General features: G+C 34.5%; 1 protein-coding gene across 1 annotated transcript; it reads right to left on the bottom strand.

The window, feature by feature from the left end:
* Positions 1-857: 857 nt before the first annotated feature.
* LOC144353175 (uncharacterized) lies at positions 858-1,727 on the bottom strand. Its single transcript, XM_078009787.2, has one exon. The coding sequence runs from the start codon at positions 1,725-1,727 to the stop codon at positions 858-860; it is 870 nt and encodes a 289-aa protein (XP_077865913.2).
* Positions 1,728-23,509: the final 21,782 nt, after the last annotated feature.

Below are 23,509 nucleotides of genomic sequence, written 5' to 3'. Positions count from 1 at the left end.
GTAGCGGCCAAAAGGTGTGTTGAAGGTGGTCAGATAAGAGCTCTCTTCATCAAGTTCTATGTGCCAAAATCCATTCTTGGCATCCAATACCGTGAACACCTTTGCATTATCCACATCGGGCAGTATATAATCTATGGTTGGCATTGGATAATGACTTCTCTGGAGGGCAGTATTCAGGTCTCTGGGATCTATGCAGATTCTACATTTGTCTGGTCTCACGACTGCCACTAAGCTTGAAACCATGGTGTAGGTTTTGTTACTTGAGCTAAAATGTTCTCATCCACAAGCTTATCCAGTTTCTTCTTCATTGGACCTTTGATGGTTACTGGCATTTTCCTGGGTGCATGTACAACTGGCTTCACATTTGGGTCTATTTTCAAATGGTACTTCCCTTCAAGTAATCCAGTTCCTTCAAAAACGTCGGGATATTCATTTAGAAGTTGTGCTGGTGTAATTGGCTGTACACCCTGATTATTCACCACTGCTTGCGTCTGACTTGTCTTTTCTTCACTTTTGTCATTTACTGCGTGTATCTGGTCATAGTTGATCTTTACTAAACTCATCTGCTGTATTGCTCTGCTTCCGAGCAGTGGGGTACTTTGCTCATCATCCATAACTACAAATGGTGCTAAATACTTTTTTCCATTTCTCGGGTTTACCATTTTCACTTTGGTATGTCCCAATGGCTTCAATGTTGCTTTGTTGTACATGATCAGTAACTTTCCAGAATCCGTGATTTCATATTCATTGATCTTGCTTGAGCATGATTTAGGAATAATGTTGCATGTTGCTCCCAAATCTAGTTGAAACTTCACAGGGTGTTTGTCTATATTCATTGTAGCAAACACTTGTTTCGCCTAAGGGCTTTCTGTTACCTTGTTCACCTCTTCACTTTCAGCTAATGTTATTGACTGAATTTCTTCATAATTGTCATCGTCACTGTTGTCTTCCATATCTTCTGCCAAACAGTGAACCTTTTTCTGGCTTTGGTTTCTTTTCAAACAACATTTAGCGAAATGATTCATCTTCTTGCAGTAGAGACATTTCTTGCCATATGCTGGGCATTTCTCTTTGCTCCTCTTGTGTTTTGTTCCACAGTATTTGCAAGTAACTGTGTCTTGTGCTTGTTTCCACTGCGGTTTCTTAAATCTATGTTGCTGCTGTTTCACTGCCATAACCATTGCTGGGGCCTCTAATGTTTTAATCTGCTCTTTGGATATTTCTGCAGCTTTGCATGTCTGTATGCATTTAGTGAGGTCCAGGTCAGATTCCCTCAGCAGTCTTTCTCTGAGTCTGGAGTCATTTATCCCACAAACTATTCTGTCTCTAATTAGTGATTCTTGTAGAGTCAGAAAATTGCATGTTGCAGCTAGGATTTTCAGATCTGTGACATATTTTTCCAGTGGTTCATTTGGCTCCTGGTTACGAGTGAAGAACTTGTAGCGTTCCACAGTTTCATTTGTCTTAATGTTGCAGTAGCTGTCAAAAGCTTTTATTATTTCATCCAGCTTTCGGTCCTTTTCATCTCCAGTAAGTTGCATGGTTTCATAAATCTCTCTACCTTCTCTGCCAATAAGGTATAGGGAAAGCTTGCATTTCTGGCTTTCCTGTTTACCTGCCATTGCTAAATCCACATACAGCAGTAATTCTGCTTTCCATCTTTTCCAAACTAAAGATAGATTTTTTGCATTGACATCAAGCGTGTCTGGTGCTCTAAGGTGCTCCATAATGCATTAATACTTTCAACTGTATCAAGAATTACTTCAAAATTGCTGGAATGCAACTTTCTGTGAATTATGATTATACTTCTGGGACACTGTATTTTCTTGCACAATTATTGCTGTTCTGGGCTACCGTACCTCGCCACATACACATTGCGTCCCAATCTCACGTGCGTGAGATTGATTGTTTTTTAGTGCGTTCTCACGTTAAAATCGAAAATGCATGAGATCCCTTATAGGGTTTTGCGTCCCAATCTCACGTGCGTGAGAATGATTGTTTTTAGTGCGTTCTCATGTGAAAAAGAAACATTGCGTTAGAACCCAAAATCACGTGCGTGAGAATGATTGCTTTTAAGTGCGTTCTCACGTGAAAAGAAAAATGCGTGAGAACCCACTAAAAAAACAATCATTCTCACGCACGTGAGATTGGGACGCAAAACCCTATAAGGGATCTCACGCATTTTTCTTTTCACGTGAGAACGCACTAAATAACAATCAATCTCACGCACGTGAGATCGGGATCTAACGCATTTTCGTTTTTCACGTGAGAACGCACTTAAAAACAATCATTCCCACGCACGTGAGATTGGGACGCAAAACCCTATAAGGGATCTCACGCATTTTTCTTTTTCACGTGAGAACGCACTAAAAAACAATCATTCTCACGCACCTGTTGTCAAAGCTAAGTGATTCGGAAGGTGAACCATCAACATTTTGGAAGCTGTTACGAGACTTAAACTCAGATTGTTTAGATAACAATAACAATTCAATTGAGCCCAATGAATGGCTGTCTTACTTTAAAAAGCTTTTAAACAATAACAGCCTATCAACTGATTTAGAAACAAATTGCCCTAATAAAAACAATTTAAATGAAATTAGTCAAACTGATTGGACTGTTGAGAACAAAACAAACAGCAAAAATTATTTAAATGCCCAAATCACTATACCTGAAATCAAAAAAAAGCAATTAATCAACTTAAACTAAATAAAACATCAGGGGAGGACGAGCTCTGTAATGAAATGTTTAAATTCGGAGAATTCTACATTCTTGAAGGGCTTCAAAAATTGTTTAGTCATATATATAATTCAGGCATTTTTCCAGCCAGTTGGAACACCAGCTTAGTCGTTCCTATTCACAAATCAGGGTCCAAGACAATTCCTAATAACTACAGAGGAATTGCAGTATCTCGCTACTTAGGAAAACTGTATCCTGAACCCTAGGCTAATAGCATACTTGGACAAACAAAATATTATTTCAAAGCATCAATTCGGTTTTAGGAAAAACTGCAGGACCACAGACAATCTCTTTATATTAAAAACAATTGTACAAAAATATCTCTATAATAATAGCCATTCAAAAGATATCAAAACCTCAAAAATTGTTTAGTCATATATATAATTCAGGCATTTTTCCAGCCAGTTGGAACACGAGCTTAGTCGTTCTTATTCACAAGTCAGGGTCCAAGACAATTCTTAATAACTACAGAGGAATTGCAGTATCTAGCTACTTAGGAAAACTGTATCCTGAACCCTAGGCTAATAGCATACTTGGACAAACAAAATATTATTTCAAAGCATCAATTCGGTTTTAGGAAAAACTGCAGGACCACAGACAATCTCTTTATATTAAAAAACAATTGTACAAAAATATCTCTATAATAATAGCCATTCAAAAGATATCAAAACCTCAAAGTCTAACAAAATCTATGCTTGCTTCATAGATTTTAGAAAGGCGTTTGACAGTGTGTGGCATAATGGTCTCTATTTCAAACTCCATAAAAATGGCATATCAGGTAAAATGTTTGATATAATAAAAAACATGTATGAAAACAACAGATACAGAATTAAAACAAAAGAGGGTTTAACTGAGAGCTTTAAATCAACAGTTGGAGTCAGACAAGGGTGCAATCTTAGCCCTACTCTTTTTAACATTTTCTTAAATGATCTACCTGACTGTTTCAACTCTGAAAACTGTGACTCCCCCGTTCTTGATAATTTAAAAGTAAGTTGTCTCCTATATGCAGATGATGTTGTCATTTTATCTAAATCTGCTAGGGGGCTACAAAACTGTTTAAACGACTTAAAAATATATACATCAAAATGGCGCCTGGCTGTTAATACAGAGAAAACAAAGGTTATTGTATTCAATAAATCAAACAGAGCCCTGAGCAATAATATATTCTTCTTCGCTGAAAAAGAAATTGCCATTGTTAAGCAAATTAACTACCTGGGTATAACTATAAGTGCTAATGGCAAACATAAAGAGGGTATCAATAATTTAAAAAATAAAGGGATGAAAGCTCTCTTTGCTTTGAAATGCAAACTCGGTTATGACAACTCACTAAACATACCCCTCCAACTATCTTTATTTGACAAACTGATAAGACCCATTATTGTATATGGTAGTGATGTTTGGGGTGATGAATGCACAACCAAGTCTGCAATTGAGGATGTCCATCTTTCATTTGGTCGGTTCATTCTTGGTCTCTCAAAATTCACATCAAAAATGGCTGTTTATGGTGAGCTAGGAAGGTACCCCATTGACTGTTTTACCAAGAAACAACGACTTAAATATTTCAACCGGGTAACAAACTCTGATAACACATTACTAAGAGAAGCCTACTTAGTAAATAAGAATGTAAAAAGTAAATGGTTTACAAGTGTAGAAACCCTCATGCAAGATATAGATGTTGTCACCATTGTAAACTCAAGTGAAAAAATAATTAAGAAAAATTTAGACTTTATTCATAAAAAAATAAACAAATCATTTGCGAACCAATGGATCTTAGACATGCATAATGATAATAGAAAACAAACCTTGGCTAAAAACAAACTAAGAACATACAGACTTTTCAAACAAGATTTAAAAATTGAAAATTACCTAATTAATATGCAGAACCATGGTCTTAGAAGGTTAATTGCAAAATTCAGGACAAGCAACCATGACCTTAAAATTGAGAAAGGCAGACATAATAATGTGCCGCTGGATAAAAGAACATGTGATATGTGCAGCCAAAATATAATTGAGGATGAGCAACATTTTGTAATGAAATGTCCAGCTTACAGTCACCATAGGGACAAATTATTCCTGACTGCACAAAATAAAGTTCCAAATTTTGTTAAAGAAAATAGTCAGAATAAATTCATTTTGATTATGGCAAACCATACTCTAACACCAGCCTTAGCTGTCTTCCTAAAAAACAGCTATGGAACAAAACAGCAACAACTATCAGTGTATTAGGCTACATTTTGTGTTCATTCTATATTCTGTATTCACCATTGGCTGCAAATTGTCTTTATTGTTTTGTATTTGTTTTATTTTTTTAGAAAAGTTTTTCTTTTTTGTTTTCTTTTTTAGATTGTAGTTTTTTTTAATTTCTTTCTGTAAGACCCTTTTTATCCTTTCCTAAGGATTTTATGCGTCTAATAAAAAAAATAAAAAAAAAAATATTGCGTAAAGCGCAAATACCTATGGGAAGGAGATTGGTGAGATACGTTGTGTCGTCACAAGACGCGCTGTATCGGCCCTAGGATGAGGAATGTTCCCGCTGCGCCAGCGCGGCGTCCACGAGCATTTCAGAACGTCCTTCAGATGCGCGTGGCCGCCTGGACGGTTTAGAAAATATACAATACAGGATTATACATATTTCATTGGGCATTATACTACAATATATTCACTATGGGACGAAATAATATTTAGAAACATTAGAACTGGCAGACAAGGAAACGGGTAAGTCGGTTTACATCGCAAAATTGGTTTTTCACCTCACATGCAGCCGGCGGTCGACTCGAGTCTCCGATGATAGATGTTATGTTTTTTTCCCCACAAAGCAAGTGATATTATTTGAGCATCGTAAACTGCACATTAAAGATTGACGATGCAAGGAGAGGACAGGGGTGGAAGTGATTGTGAAGCATAGCGGTCCATATACTGTCGGTGGCATGCAATGAAATGGCATCGATGAGCAGAGGATGCACCAAGGGATTACTGGGGGAGCATGGTGGGTTCTCTCTCGTAATAACTAGAAAATTTATAAATGATTAGCGACATGTTCTTGCGCCTGTGTTACTTCCAGGGCGGATACAGGATTTCTGAAAAGATGGAGTCAGGAATTTGAATAATAAAAACAAAATTAGTCATATTGTATTTGTGAGCACACATATTTCCTTCCCAAATTACCACCCAGCAGGCCTAATCAGTGATCAGGATCAAGGCTTTTATATTAGGGTGACGATCAGTGATCAGGATCAAGGCTTTTATATTAGGGTGACGATCAGTGATCAGGATCAAGGCTTTTATATTAGGGTGACGAGAAAACTCATGTTTGCAATTGGGACGTTCTTTATAAATTACTAACCATGTCTATACACTATATATTATCAGAAAGCTGCCATATGTAAAGGACTAGACAGAAAGTACGGGGGTAGGCCGGTGTTTTTTGAAAGTCGCATACATAAATTTATTTACTTATTGACTCTTACACAATCCCCGGAGGGAAAGAAAATGGTCACAAAGTACAAGGAGAAATATATAAAAAACAAAAACACAATATACTAAGTAACAAATACAATCACTAAATTACTAAATAATACAAAATGAATAAAAAACAATTACTTTCATTTATTATATTTTATTAATACCTTTGTTTTATTCTCTATTAATCTCATTTAATTTTTTTTTTTTTTTCATTGCTATACCTTTATTGTATTCTTCAATCAAAGTCCCATAGAGGATACGATAACAATAAAGATGATTATTATTATTATTATTATTATTACAAAATCTCTAAAATACAATCTAATAACAAATTACAAAATTGACAGCAGGCATTAAGATGTCAAGTAAGACCTTGCTTCCTGACTTCAAAGCTTTTACTTATGAACTGTGCTATTGGTATAATAATGTTTTCATTCTGTAACAATTCCATGAATTTTTTCTCTGCAGGTTTATTTTCAAATGCTGGGATCATATCCTTAGCTTTATTGAACAGTTTGGCACGCAACTCATTATATTTGTTGCATTCCAGCAGAAAATGCATTTCTTCCTCAATTAGACCTTTGTTACTCATGTCACAAACCCTGTTGTTCAGTGGGATTTTTTTATGACGAGCCATTTCAATTTTGAGACTATGGTCACTAAGACGAAATTTGGTAAGCACACTACGCAGTTCAAGTTTTTTAGCTTGACTAAATATGGCTCAAGTTTTAAATCTGATTTGATTAGCCGATATGTTCTTAGTTTGTTTTTCTCATTTGCTTTGGTGCGGTTATCATTATGGACCTCACCTTTCCATCTTGTTAGAAATAAATCCTTGATGCCCAAATCAATTTGTTTCATTTGTGCCGAAAAAAAATATAAATATATGACCCTTCACAAACATTTGCATGAAATTTGCTGAATGGTGCATGAAAAATTGTGACACACCTTCTAAGCACAAGGATAGTACATGTAATAAAACTATATATACATACTAATTGATGCTCTATTACACAGCTTAGAACTTTTCTACTTCAATCAATTAGCCCAGCACTCATTGAGAAGAGAACAATGTATGATACTGTATGTACCATTAGGGTGATTCATAAACAATTTTACTGGCACCTTTATGAGTTCATGTTCAATGCCAATAATTTTAACACTGAGATCCAGCCAAATTTTACTGGTCTAACAATTCTAGTAATAATTTCAAAAGTATCAAGAAGCCCTCTATCCAAAGCTTGTTTGAAAACTTGCCCACTACACAGTATAAATATGTCAATGAGAAAAAAATCATATTCACCAAATCATCTTCAGTTTATTTCTGTCTTGAATCAGTGTGATGTTGAATGAAATAATATATATGATTTAAAACTGACAAAAATAATAAACCTATAAAAATGCACACATACCAAGATACAAGTTTGAGCAATCTTTGCATGTGCCTAGTACTTTACCTGGGATATATGCACATACAGTGGTTTACTGATTCAATCCAATATGTCTGACTGGCAGCCATTTTTTTTTTTTGAAAATGTGGTATCTCATGCATGCTTTGTCAGTTTTTGTTCAAATTTGGTACATACATTATTTATACATCTTAGGATACATGTCTATAATGATTTGGTCATCACAAATGTGATCTGATCAAAGATGGCTGTCTGGTGGCCATCTTGCTTTTTTACCATACTACTATATCTCCAAGGCTTTTTAGACCATTTTCATTCATGTATGGCACATGCTTCATAAATATAGGAATACATGTTCATATCAGTTTGTTCTATAATCATATCAAAGATGGCCGACTGGCATCGTTTCTGTTTTTAAAAAAATGTGGTTTCTATGATATTCCGTCAGACCCTTGCTGATGTGCACGATAACACTTGGATTGAACTTGATAACTGGATGTTTATTTAGTGGCAGCCATTACTAATATATTTTCGACTTCTTGTTGAAAACCGTCCGATTGCTTTGATATTACATATATAGGTACTACATGTGGACCTCTCTCAGATTTGTTCATTTTATGATGATATCTTTAATTCTCTAATTTTAATGATTATTTTTGTCTTTTTTGGTAAAAAGTGATATTTTTGGACTTCTTGTTAAAAACCGCAAGTCTGATTGCTTTGATACTATACACATATGTACTCTACCTCAGGTAGACCTCTCTCAGACTTGTTCATTTCGTGATGATATTCAATTATCTAATTTTAATGAATATTTTTGACATTTTTGTTGAAAACAGCAAGGATGATTGCTTTGATACTATACATATCTTCTGTTCTTTAATTGAAATGTGCATTGCTAACAGCAGAGCTATCTCAGCCGACAGGCTACTTGTTTATAGTAAGTTGCACAAAACACAGCCAGACATGTACCATCTAGATTTTCATTGCCTTGGTGATCTAAATATGTCGACTGCTAACATTATGCTGCTACGATTGACATAAAACTACAACTGCAAATTTTAAATTTCTTGGGCATAATAATTTATTTGAATGCAACTATTTAGATTGAGTTCAGTATTATTACTGTCACTTGCACTTCAAATTGTTATTGTGGGAGAAGCGCGCACTTTTCACAGTTTGGCAAGATTTCATGTTCTCATCTCCCATGCATTTTCTCACAAATTTTTGTTGACCTTTGACAATTCTCACAAATTATCAGTGGGAATTTGGATTCTCGTCATTAAACTGTTTTATTTCAAAATACTGAGGATAATATCTCAAGTGTAGGTGAGTGGCCAGAAAGTGTCAGTTTCTCGCTCTAGTATAATTTTTCAGAGGGCAATCTTATATTTTGCCCACCGATCCATGTGCAGCTCAATAAATTAACTTGCATAAACTATAATAAAAAATTACTAGTAAATTTTATATTTACAAAAGAAGATTCCACAGTATTTTACAATTTTTGTCATTACATTGAATATTTTTTTTATTTCCAACAAATGTGTACACTTCCTGATTATGGCCAAATCAAACAAAATGTGTCTGCTCTTGCAATCTGACTTAACTATCCCAAAATGCACTGTAATTGCAAATTGCAATATGCAAATTGCGATATATGTTTTGCCAATGTAGATATGTCACACATCTTAAATTGTCTGGCAGTTCAATTCATCAGTTCAGTGTAGAACTGGTACATAACAGTATGATAACGACTTTCTGTGTTCGACATTGTGAAATTCTTTTGTTTTTTAGAAGAAAAAAACTGATTTTGAAAAAAAAATTCAGAAATATATTAAGAATAATTTGTAACAAAATGTATTTCCTATGCACCCATAAATAATTTTCATAATTACACAACAAAGAATATTATAGAAAAAAGATAATTTGCTATATTCTCTATATATTTGCCTTTTATTTGTCTTGAATTATGATTGAAAGAAGCTGAATGAAATTACAAACTATGTAGTGTGTTGAACAACTCATGTATGAACAATAGCTTTAATAAATAAGATTCTGTATTTTTCTGCATAAAAACAAAAGAATTTCACTATGTTGAAATTGGAACGTCTTTATCACAGTATTACGAGTACATGTACATGCACTTGATCAAAAGGGAGCATATGGATAGGATAGGATAGGATAGGATATTTTATTTGGCACATACACAATACAGAGCTAGTGTAAAGTCCAAAATAACACAAACAAAATAAACTAAAACAATTCTAAAACATGAAAAACAAATTTTGCTAGACTTAAAGACTACTACAAATAAAAAGGTCAGAACTTGAAAGAATCAAAACAAAAATATCCTCTCTAGCTAATAGTTGTAGACTAGGCACACAAACATAGATTACTGTAAATAATGAATTTCTTAATTCCCTAATTTTGTTATGATTACATCTGAAAAGGTAATGTTTTTCATCACCAACTTCATTACAGTTACACAGCTGACAGAATCTGTCTTCTCTTTTAATGCCTCTATGTCGACCTTTTTCTACTGGTAGCTGATTGGCTGAAATCCTGAATTTGGTTAGAGCATTTCTAAATTTCCTGTTTTTGGTGTTTTCTAAATATTGTTCAAATTTAATACAAGATTTAAAAGTGCTATAAGTGCAAAGTTTGTTATTATCTGTTTTGGTGATTTCCTTCTTCCATTTACTAAAGTAAATGTTTTCCATTTTTTCTTTGAACATCTCATCAAAGTCATTCTGATTAAGGTCATCAACTGTAAGCTGTGTAACTTGTAATAGTTGTTTGACATAGATGTACCATGAATCACAACTACTAGACTTGCTAAAATTAAAAGCGGCTTCTGAAATAGAATTGCTTGTTTTCTTACAATGCAATCTTTGAAAATAACTCATTACTGTAGTACAGGCATTGATAATAATTGGATATCGACCCAATTTCCCCCTACAAGCATTATTTGAAGCTTTTCTGTTAACTCCCAAGACTTGTTTGCAAAAATTAATATGCAATTCCTCAATGAGCATTTTATCGCTAAATAATTTGGAAAGAAACTTGTGGTTGGGTATCACAATAGAAGACAGGATACAAAACTTAATGAGCCTGGTAGTGTATACACACTACGCAGTTACAGGATAAAGTGACAGCGAGACGATATACTTCAGCTATGGATAGTATTTATTCTGGAGAACATAACATGTACCATCGAGAGTTTGGTAACAACTAGTAATTACAAAGAAATCACAGTATTTATAAACCGCCAAGGATTCACACCGTGTAAACAAATTTTGGAGCTGATTATATAATTATGAGTGTTTCTTATTACGTTAGTATAAGTGGCCTTGATCATTAAAATAGCTTAAAGTCAAGGTTGTGCTAGTTTTCCATAGCTTTACATGCAATATCAAACAGAAACACATTGAACTAACACTAAAAGGATGTGTATATATACGGAAAGAATACGAGTAAATACGAATCAATAACTGTAACTAAATGTTCCCGATAAAACTTGTCATTGGTAATTACAAGTCTGTTATTTCCTGTGCCGTGAAATAAATTGAACATAAAACTACCCCAGATATCGGAACTGTAAAGCATAATTGGTTTTACTAATGAGTCAAATAATTTACCTGCTAACCGCACAGAGTAACAATCATTGTTATCCCATAACATTCTGTAAATCTTGAAAAGTGCTTTGCGAGCTTTGTCATATAACCGAGCAATATCCACATCAAACTTCCCATTACAATGAAATATAATTCCCAAATAGTTATAGGAGTCAACACATTCAAGTTGAATACCATTAAAATAAAATTGAAAAGTTTTACCCAAATTTTTACCCAAGCTATTGACATTTGATTTTTTAATGTTAACCTTAAGGTTCCATTTTTTACAATAATTTTCAATGCCATTAATACCACTCTGTAACCCTTCATGACTAGTTGATAGAAGTAACAGGTCATCGGCATAAAGGATACAATTAAATTTTAGACCATTCAGGTCAACAGGGTCAAAATTATTAACTTTGTCACAAATATCATTTACTAAGATGTTAAATAAACTCAGGCTGAGGTTGCAGCCTTGTTTAACTCCCCGATGTGAAACGAAATATGGCGTTACACCACAATTTAATTTAACACAATATTTAGTGCTACTATAAATTGACTTGATGATCTTGTAAAATTTTCCACCCACCCCTAATTTTAGGAATTTATATAGTAGACCATCACGCCATACCGAATCAAAGGCTTTGGAAATCAAAGAAGCATGAAAATAAGTACCGTTAATTACCAGAGTTTTTTAATCTTACTATTAACATATTTGGTAATTAGGGTTCTAAGAATGTAAATATTGTCTGTAGTTCTATGGTTTTTCTTTAACCCGAACTGATTATCTGTGACTTGGTTAGTCTGGTGCAAGTGATTAGTAAGCCTACCACTAAGTATCATGGTATAGAGTTTTGAGAGACAACTCAAAACTGCAATACCACGGTAATTATTAGTGTCAGTTGGGTTATCTGATTTAAAGATGGGAATTATATAGCTACAGTTCCACAATGCTGGGAATTTACCTGACTTTAAAATTAGATTAAATAATTTACATATTAAATGGATTACATGAGGAGCACTTTTCTTAATCATTTCATTTAAAATTAAGTCATTGCCTGACGATTTACCTGATTTAAGCAAGTTAATATGCTTCATAACTTCATTGTTAGTAAAATCAATGTCAAGGTTAGTATTCTGCCAGTTACTATTTTCCATATCACTGATACTAGTTCTAATATTTAAATTGTGGCTGTTATTTTCTAAGTTAATTTCTTTGTTCAGAGATTTAAAATGTTTAAGCCATGACTCACCACTAATGTGATCATCTTTACTGGGATTATTATCAAAGTTACTTAATTCCTCAAGCAAATTCCAGAATTGCTTAGGGTCAGAATGCTGAAGTGACATTATTTTATTACAAAGCTTGGCCCTATATTCTTTCTTCTTAGCTTTTACTAACTTTTTATATCTCTTATTAATGTTATATCTTTTCTGTCTGATAGTATTATCATTGGGGAATTTACCTAGTAAATGAGAGCATCTAATTAACTGTTTTCGCGTCTCACTAACATCACACTCAAACCACTTTTTATGCTTAGGTTTACTGCTTTTCTTTTTAATCCTGGGATGAATGAATTTTAGAGACGTGTTAGCTGCATCAGTTAGGATACTATTGAAATGGCTAACAGCTACATCAATTAATGACTTAAATAAATCACTAGAAGATGAATCATTAGATCCGGTTACATTGAATAACTGCAAAATTAGTTCCCTACTCTATGCAGATGATCTAGTGTTAATATCTGAAACAAAAAACGGTCTACAAAATGCACTAAATAGTTTAGAAGTTTATTGTCATAAATGGAAACTTCAGGTAAATCTGACAAAAACAAAAGTTGTTATTTTCAGACGAGGAACACTGAAAAAGACAGAAAAATTCTATTATAATGAACAAAATATTACCTGTATAGATATGTACAACTACCTGGGTATAAATTTAAAGTCAAATGGCTGCTACACTGAAGCCAAACAAAATTTAGCAGATAAAGCAGCCAGAGCAATGTATGCATTGAAACAGTTCCTACCACCAGAAACAAATTGTAGAACTTTCATCCATCTTTTTAAAAGGTGTATTCAACCAATATTATTGTACGGGTCTGAAATCTGGGGCCATGAAATTCAAGATTACAACAAATGGGACAGAACAATAACAGAAAAAACACAATTGAATTTTACAAACAACTACTAGAACTGAACAAATTTGTGGCAAACATTGCATGCAGAGCCGAAGTAGGAGAATTCCCACTCTTAGTAGATATCCAGATCAATTTAATAAAATACTGGACTCGTATCAGTAAATTACCAGACAATAATATCACAAAACAAGCATACCTTGAACAAAAGAAATCCAATTTACAATGGTACTCTTCAATACAAAAAATGATGAACAACATGAACTTTTCACGAGAACAACAGAATGATTGGTTAACAAAACATATACAGCAAATTGGCAAAGTTGTCAAACAAAAATACATAAATTTCTGGAGAAAAAATATAACTGAAAAAACAAAGCTGAGAACTTATGAAAAATTCAAAGACTCTTATAATTTTGAAAAATACTTAGATGTGCTAAATTTGAAACAAAGAATTTCAATGACAAAATTTTGAACTAGTAATCACAATTTAGCAATAGAAAAAGGGGGGCATATGCAACCAAAAATACCGACTGAAAATAGAATTTGCAAACAATGTTCACAGAATGAAATAGAAGACGAACTGCACTTTGTTATGAAATGTCCACAATATAAAGTAATACGCCAACAAATCATACAAGACATTATATTTCCACAAGAAACCCAGGATGATCTCCAGAAATTTAATTTCTTGATGACTTCAAAAGATGATGTAATAATAAAAAAGATTGGCAACTATATTCATAATGCATTTCAATCAAGAAATAAAAATGCCATTTGATATGTAACACTTGCTTTATCTTTTTTTTTTAACAACTAACTTTCTTTTTGTAGTAGTAGTTATCACAACTAATCTTTATTGCTATTAACTGATAGAAACATTGTATTTCTAAGGATGCAATAAAGTTATTATTATTATTATTATATCTTCAAAGTTAGTACTCTGGAAGTTACTAATTTTCACATCCATTGATTTATTTGAAAAAGCCTTAATGAAACTCTGGCTACATTTACTGTCCCAAATGAATTTCCCGGGTAGTGGGGATAAATTTGCATAATTGTCAGTGTAGTCCTGTTGAAACTGAACAGAGAGAGAAAGAAAAATGGGACAATGATCTGACAGATGATTATGTGCCATGACTTTAAAATATTGCACCTTATGAAATAACCCTGAATTGATAATACCATAGTCAACTAAACTACTCCCCCCGAATTGATGGCTTGTAAATTTACCCAATGAATCCCCCGGAACTCGACCATTCATAATTAAGAAATTGCTGTTGCAACATAGGTTAACAATTGCTTTACCATAATTGTTAGTATGTTTGTCCATGTTGTTTCGTTTGTACTGTTTATCAACAGTGACAGAGTCCGGTAATGGAAGATAATCGTTACTGTCATTAATTATAAAGTCTTGTAACTGGCCCGTCATAGCATTGATATCACCCATAATTATTACATCACCTAGATTATCATATTTTGCTACATCTTTCTCTAAAAGATCCAAAATATCTAAGCCAGAAATTGAGGAGTTGTAGATACTTGACCCTTCTGGGGAAATATAGCAAAAGCAGACATACAGGTCATCCTTTAGTTTAATCCAAAATAGAATTTGTCCAATTTAATCCACAAAAGGTCATTATGGGCACTTTGGAGTTTAGAGATTCCCCTTTGAATTTCAGTTTTAAAAACAACCACAACTCCTCCTGAATTTCTTCCTCTATGCTTATTTTTAACTCTATCACTACAAAAAAAATGACAATTAGGAAAGGCTAAACTACAGTCACTTTTAAGAAAATCCAAAAGCAGAGGATCCTCCAATTTTCCCCCAATACCATGGAGGTGAACCATTGTTAAGGTCAGAATTGTAAGACCTGTTGTAACTGTGATTAAATCGTTGTGGTTGTTTACACTTTTGGTAGTACTGTGGTCTGGAGTGAGAGGACCTTTGTCGGCTCTTAGTATTACTGTGATAACTGCGATGATTAGGATTGTCACCTCTTCTCTGCCTGCTTATTAGTCCCCGTTCGGACGCAGTCCGAAAACGGGGACTTATGTTTTGCCCTGTGTGCGTCCGTGCGTCCGTGCGTCCGTGCTTCCGTGCGTCCGTGCGTCCGTGATCACCTGTATCTCGAACATGCATGGACCGATTGAGTTCAAACTTCACTCATACATCACACATTATATGGGACATATGCACATGCATTTTTTTCATGATCCGATTAACGATAGCCGAATAGCGGCCATTTTAAGGCCGAAAATGCATCAAAATCGCACATTTTCACCATTCCGGACCCGGATCTCAGTTATGCATGGACGGATTTTGTTCAAATTTGGTACATACATTAAACATAATAGGACCTTGATGCACGTCATTTTTTTTTTTGGATCGGGTTCGAAATGGCCGACTGGCGGCCATTTTGTTTTAAAGAATTCAGTTCTGGATCCGTATCTGAGACATGCTTGGATTGATCGAGTTCAAACTTCACACACACAAGGTACATCATGTCACAAATATGTATGTGCATTTGTTTCATGATCTCATTAACGATAGCCAAATGGCGGCCGCTTTAAGGCCGAAAATGCATTGAAATCGCACATTTTCACCATTCCGGACCCGGATCTCAGTTATGCATGGACGGATTTCATTCAAATTTGGTACATACATTAAACATAATAGGACCTTGATGCACGTCATTTTTTTTTTCGGATCAAGTTCGAAATAGCCGACTGGCGGCCATTTTGTTTTAAAGAATTCAGTTCTGGATCCGTATCCGAGACATGTCTGGATTGATCAAGTTCAAACTTCACACACACAAGGTACATCATGTCACAAATATGTATGTGTATTTGTTTCATGATCTCATTAACGATAGCCAAATGGCGGCCGCTTTAAGGCCGAAACTGCATTGAAATCGCACATTTTCACCATTCCGGACCCGGATCTCAGTTATGCATGGACGGATTTCATTCAAACTTGGTACATACATTAAACATAATAGGACCTTGATGCACGTCATTTTTTTTTCGGATCAAGTTCGAAATAGCCGACTGGCGGCCATTTTGTTTTAAAGAATTCAGTTCTGGATCCGTATCCGAGACATGCTTGGATTGATCGAGTTCAAACTTCACACACACAAGGTACATCATGTCACAAATATGTATGTGCATTTGTATCATGATCTCATTAACGATAGCCAAATGGCGGCCGCTTTAAGGCCGAAAATGCATTGAAATCGCACATTTTCACCATTCCGGACCCGTATCTCAGTTATGCATGGATGGATTTTGTTCAAATTTGGTACATACATTAAACATAATAGGACCTTGATGCACGTCTTTTTTTTTTTCGGATCAAGTTCGAAATGGCCGACTGGCGGCCATTTTGTTAAAGAATTCAGTTCTGGATCCGTATCCAAGACATGTCTGGATTGATCAAGTTCAAACTTCACACACACATGGTACATCATGTCACAAATAGATATGTGCCTTTGTTTCATGATCTGCTTAACAATAGCGAAATGATGGCCATTTTAAGGCCGAAAATGCATCAAAATCACGTATTTTCACAATTCCAGAACCGGATCTCAGTCATGCATGGATGGATTTTGTTCAGATTTAGCACAATGTGTTGTACATATGCAGGTGCATTTTGGTCATGATCTGCTTTGAATGTATATGTCACTCAAATATGAACGGAACGGGGACGTGTCATTGACAATGACTTGTTCCTTTTAGCTTGCCTATATAATTAGCAGCCAGTACGCTTGTTCCTCCATAGCTCAGATGAACACCATCTCTCTGGAATAAACTGCGAGAATTGGACAACTTATGATGATATAGGTATTCTACTTTGTGTTCTTGATCACAATATGACTCTATGTGACTGTTTTTTAAATGTATTCGTTCATTTACTTCATGGCTATTGCCACGTGGTAGAATAGAAGATACAATAATGAGAGCTGCTGGATGCATTTTCTTTGCTTTGGTGATTGGTGCCTTCAAGTCTCCAACTACATCATCGACCTCATTGTTTACAGCATCATTACTGCCTTCATGTAACATGACAAATGAAGTTTTGTCCGATTTAGTTTTATCCATTATTCTGGAAGCATCACTTACATAAGTTGCTCTGTATTTTAGTGCTTGTTTTGAAGGAAGCAACCTCTCTGGGATGATATCCTGAATCAGAGAATTACCAACAATAATAATGTTAGGTTCCTCCCTTTTGGTTTCTTTCTTATCACCAGCATTATCAGTAATGGATTTATCAGATAAGTTTTCAGTATTGCTGTTGGTATTAGTACTATCAATATTAGTTAGTACACAACCAATATCTACCTCTCTGTCTTTGGTATGTTCATGGATGTCTTCAAGATCATGTAAAACTTCATAATTATTTTCTAGCGAAATTGGGATTGCACTAGTAGCTTTAGGTTGTTTGCATACTTTTGTAGCTAGTTGCAACTGGTCATCTTCAGAATCTAGTGTTTTAACTTTATCCTGAAAGTTACGCAAGTCATCTTTCACACAAAGAAGCTCAGCTGTAGCTGATTCACATTTGGCTTGCAAATCTTCATTCAACTGCTGGTGACTTTTTATGATTTCTGACAATTCCAGAAGTTGAGAATCATACATTCTTTCTTTGTCATCCAGTTGTTGACACACATCAGCCAACCTTGACTCAAGCTGGTGTATTTTCTTTTCATATAATGATTGTAAGTCCTCTGTAATCTTGTCATATTTTACTGACATGTTGTTTAGTTTACTCTGCAACTCACTAATTCTGTCATTATTAGTAGTCAATTTATTGATATCTTCAACAAACTGGGAGTATTTATTATCCATTTAGTATTTATTGTAATACATTTCATGTATTATTGTACAAGAAGAGGGGGGGGGGCTTATAACATTTTCAATGGTTTGTTAATTTGTTTTCACTCTATAAATACAGATCAGAGCCAGCTGAGTGACAGCATGGAATCAGTCAGTGGCTCGTCGAATCATAGCCAGGTAGCAACACATATACCGGACTTAATCGTGCGATCTGTTTTGGATATTGACATACCGAGCGTTAACAATTTTGAGGGTGTCCTTATGTTTGTAGACATTTCAGGTAAAACCTCATGCAATCACAAGCTTTGTACATGATATACAACTATTGCATTTTACTACACAGTAATTTACACTATCAAATATGGCAGATTTATTAATCAGTATTTAACGACGGAAATAAAATCAATCGCTTTCCTGTAGAAAATAGACAGGATCTCACAATTACAATAATGCATTTGCCCATCGTACCTTGCAAACTGGAGTACGTCGCCGTCATTGCTCAATATGTTATCCACTATGGCACTGGCACTGACAGACTAAGCAGAACATTAAATAACTACTTAGGTGCCATAGTGGATAACATATTGAGCAATGACGGCGACGTACTCCAGTTTGCAGGTACGTTAATTTTCAGTTTGTGTGGTACAAGAGCCATCAGATTGGGACAAAATGCATTATTGTAATTAATATAAATATTATCTTGTAACAACGATAAACTTATTTCAGAAGAGACACAAAAGTGCGTAATGTACTAGTAAGTGGTATTTAATGAAGTAGCACTCCCCTCAGCAATGAATCCATGACCAATCGCATAAGGATTGAGAATAATCAGTAAAACATATATCAATATGTTTACTTCTTCTATAGAATCAGTGAAATATTGCAAATAATCAACTTTTATCTGTTATATGAGCATGAAGTCTGTAAATGATGTGCCCTAAAGTGAACCTATGGGTGACCAATCATCGCCATGTATTGACAAAATAATCAATATTTCATATAATGGTTTCTTTACCCTTTGAGTCTTTGGTCATTTCATCATGGTTTCTGCTCCCTCGGCGATGGACCCAGGTGATTGGTCTTGAAAATAAATTTAAATTATCTGTAACGATCTGACTATCAAGTACATCCTCTCTTTCCTAAGCATGGCATATTTCGTATCCCAGAATTCATTTTGGCTGAGCTCTGGAGCTTTGCACGTTATTTTCAAATGCATATCTGTAAAATTGTGAGAATCATCTGTGATGGGGCGACAAGTAGATTTTGTGGGGGTAAATATAAATTGGTCACACTAACATATGGTTAATATCAGGTTGTGGGAAATAAGAACCAAACAATGTTCAATAGATCGTAACAAAATAGTTTTGCGTACATGTGTGTTTTGGACACAGCATCTGGACTCTATTTGACTGTCCGAGTAGCTGTGAAAAATGCTGACCTTATGAAAATATGCATTTCGATCACCAGCAGAAAGTCTGGGCGGCGAGATTCTGAAACAATGTAAATCACTTTTTCTTCAGTTTTGAGCTGGATTTCTTTTCAGGGTAATATTGCTTTTCTTTTATGAAATGTGTTATTTTTTCAATATTTGTTTTATATGAAATTTTCCCTGCCTCTTTTTTGCAAAAATCTACTGCCTGAGTTTTACTCTGGTCAATATCTATGTGATCCGAACAGTCAAAGCGGTCAAGGGTTTCATGTGATACAAAATAACAAATATTCGTGGTTCATAATTGATGGCCACTATTCGTCACGCCTTCTACTGCTAGGCTAGAGGCGTCCATGCAACAAAACGTTATATTTCAAAAGGGAGTGTCTTCGTGTCTACATTGATAATACCCAAGGTTATTGAGGAACCAGAATTGTAATTGTATATTACAGAGGAGTGTGTACAAATCTTTTACTGAGCATGCAGTCGCTGGGCGGGCATGGCTTGTTAACTTGTGTAAATCTGGGAGCGTCCCTTATGTGTGGCTTCGAATACAGACACAACATACATTGACAGTGCTGAACGCCACTTATATAAAGAAATGTATTTATCGTGCAGTTGTGTCTGATATGAAAAGAACTGGAAAACAGGAAAACATAGAAGTTAAATTGACAGAGTTGGCACCAAAAAGGGAAAATCGGGGTATTGGTAATGTAGTTGAAAAAAGACAAAGAAGACATAAGAACAATAAAAACAGTATCCCAGAAGAACTTTGTACAAACATTCTGAACTTTTTAAATATTATGAATCCAGTTGGAATACTCAAGTTCTAGACTGGGAATTACTAGAAAAAATGGTTATATGGTCTCATGATGGTACTTGTGCACTATTCTCTTACTTGTTTTTCTATATTTTATTCTCCCAATGATTAGTTCATCCAATAGAGGGGTGCTGAAGTTTACATCATGAAATATTTTTGGTAATTTAGAAAGTAAAATCAGAAATAGTGTTTTTTTAGATAGCTTCAAATTTTTAGATTTCATTACATTAGTTGAAACGAAAACTCTAATGTCAATATACCTAATTTGAATCATTTTCACTCATACAGAGCAGTAAAGCATAAAAGTGCACGAACACAATCTGGTGGGGTTATCTTTTATTACAGATCAACTTACTACAATGGGGTCAAACAGTTGGAAAGCAGCTGTGAGGATTTTATCTGGGTATGCCTTGACAAAAACTTTTTCCAAGTGGACCAAGACATATTTATTTGTAGCAAAGCTAAAAACATAATATCACAAGTATGGACCATATGTTGGATACTGTGACAGTGGATAAAAAACAGACAGTTATTACATCTCTTGAGAGCAATCTAAAATCTATGTTAAAAAATCATTTTAAAGAGACATTATATATCGATAACAAAGGTAAAAATCCCCAAAATAAGTTAAGAACATAATTTTGATTTTTAAAAATACCTAGAAGATTTAAAAAAACCATCGCACAGATCTGCTCTAACTAAGCTAAGGATCAGTGTGCACATACTGCAGATTGAGGCAAGAAGATCAACCAAACAGTAGATGAGAAAAAATGCCACTACTGTCAGGAAAAACAAATGGAAGATGAAAGCCATTTTCTATTAAAATGTTCTCTCTATACCGATTTAAGGAACAAGTTCCTCCATACCACAAAGGTCATTACAACAATTAACGAATCTGATATTGAAAACACTGTAGAGATTCTAAAAACAAAAGATAAACAATCACTACCGGTAATTCATTTGGCAAAATATATCTTTGAGTACGTGCTTCATAAACAAAAAATACCAACCATAATTGATATAACTCATTAAGATACATTTTTTGTTCTGTTTTTCTAACTCGTCCTTGTTTTTACCTTGCCCGTAACATCAAACATTTCTGTCCGGGCGTTGTCGTTGTCATCATCGTTAAAAATTGTTATTGTGTGCACAATAACTTAACTAATTCTATTTCAAACTTTATCAAACTTGGTCACCTTATTCATCAGTATAAAGTCTTCCATGAGTATGAACAACAGATGTCCTGTATAAAAATTTCATGCAAAAATTGATAAAATAATATTTGACTGATAACTGGTGATACGCATTCAAAGGTCACTGATCTCAGTGGAAATATGCATTGTTGTCTGTGTTCAATGAAGCATATCATTTATCTTGTAATAATATCCTTGATAATGTATCCCCCAAATCCCATGGAAATACTGGACTGGGCTTCAAAACCAACTCATGGAGAGAGTTTTTGCACAGTCTGATACACATTTGCAAACCTAAAATCTTTACAGAAAACAAGATAAGCACTCCTATGAATTGGGTGCCAAACTTTGATCAAGATCTGAAGCTAATAGAAAATCTTTTTAGTCAAAAGTTATCAAATCAAAAACAATACATAAAAAGCAAAACGTTGCATCCACATTTTGAAAAGAAAATTGTACTCAGAATAGGTATTCTGTATTTGACAAACAGTTCATTTGACAATTGAAAATTCACAGGAATTTTTTTCAGCTATTAGAACAGAATAATAGAGCTTTTATAATAATAATTTAAAAACGCACTTTAAAAAAACAAAGATTGCAATATTTGAAGATGCAGATTCTCAGGAGGCAAAAGTACTGTTGACTTTACAAAGCAGAGCAACATGATAGAGGGCATTTTTTTTTTACTTTTTAAATAATACAGTAGTCACACAATGAATATAATAAGGCAGTTCATATTTATCTCAGTGAATCATTAGCCTTCGCAGACAAAGTCTGCCGAAGGCTTATAGATTGGCTTCTGTCCGTCCATGGAAGGTACTAACGGAAGAAGCCACTACGCTATTGTTTTAGCTTTGCCCCATGATCGTTTGTCAATGTACATTGGTTCTGTTAGCTCTTAACACCTTCGTACAATGGGTTACGCTAGTCTCAAGCATTCGGTGATATTCGGAGCATGTTCGGAAGCGATAGACGAACCTTGCATGTAAAATGCTGAAAATGGCATCTAGTTTGAATGCTGTTGTTTCCGGAATTCTTGGCGAACTTTAATGAAAAATCAGCAGACATAACATCGATTGGAGAATATTTATTTATTTATTTATTAACACACAACATCCCCCGGAGGGGATGAAAAGGGTTACAAATCAGATATTAGTAAAAGAAAAATAACCACATAAAAAGTAAGGGAACAAAAAGGCATAAAAAAAAAAAAGATAATAATTTGAATACAAGGAATGTATTACTGGCTTAGTTTATGTAGGTGCTGCTGTCTTGTATTAAAACAGTTTTTTAAATATTGCGCTAAAGGAATAGACATTTTCTCGTCACTTAGTAATGATATGAATTTATTTTCATTACTAAATTTGTCAAAATTTGGTATACGTTTATTAGCTACAATGTAAAGTTTTGATCTTATTTCGTTGTAATGAGGACAATTTGTGACAAAATGTTGTTCATCTTCAACATTGTCATTGTTGCACATATTGCAGACTCTGTCTTTAAAATCCAATCCTGTATGCCGGCCTGTTTCAATTTTCAGACAGTGGTTGCCAAGTCTAAATTTTGTTAAGGATTTGCGAAGTTCACTGTTTTTCATAATTGTTAAGTAGTTTTCTTGTTTTCTTGAGAAGAACTGATGAACTATCGTGAATCTTTTTGTATTTGTAACGGTCATGAGACTTAATCAATGATTGCCTGTGATAATAACGACTGCATTATTCAACCGAACCATTGTCATTGCGTGGGTTTGACGCCCGAAACTATTGAAATTCCATGGTCCGTCTGTTCGTCTGTCTTTTACCTCTCTTAACTTTGACATGCTCTGTCCAATGTTTTTCCAAGTTGGTGCATATGTAATTCTCAATGCCATACATA

The sequence above is a fragment of the Saccoglossus kowalevskii genome, chromosome 2 (genome assembly GCF_978046115.1).
Source record: "Saccoglossus kowalevskii chromosome 2, keSacKowa6.1, whole genome shotgun sequence".
Classification (NCBI taxonomy): domain Eukaryota; kingdom Metazoa; phylum Hemichordata; class Enteropneusta; family Harrimaniidae; genus Saccoglossus; species Saccoglossus kowalevskii.
The sequence above is the reverse complement of the archived record's forward strand: the minus strand, read 5'-3'. Positions and strand labels throughout refer to the sequence as shown.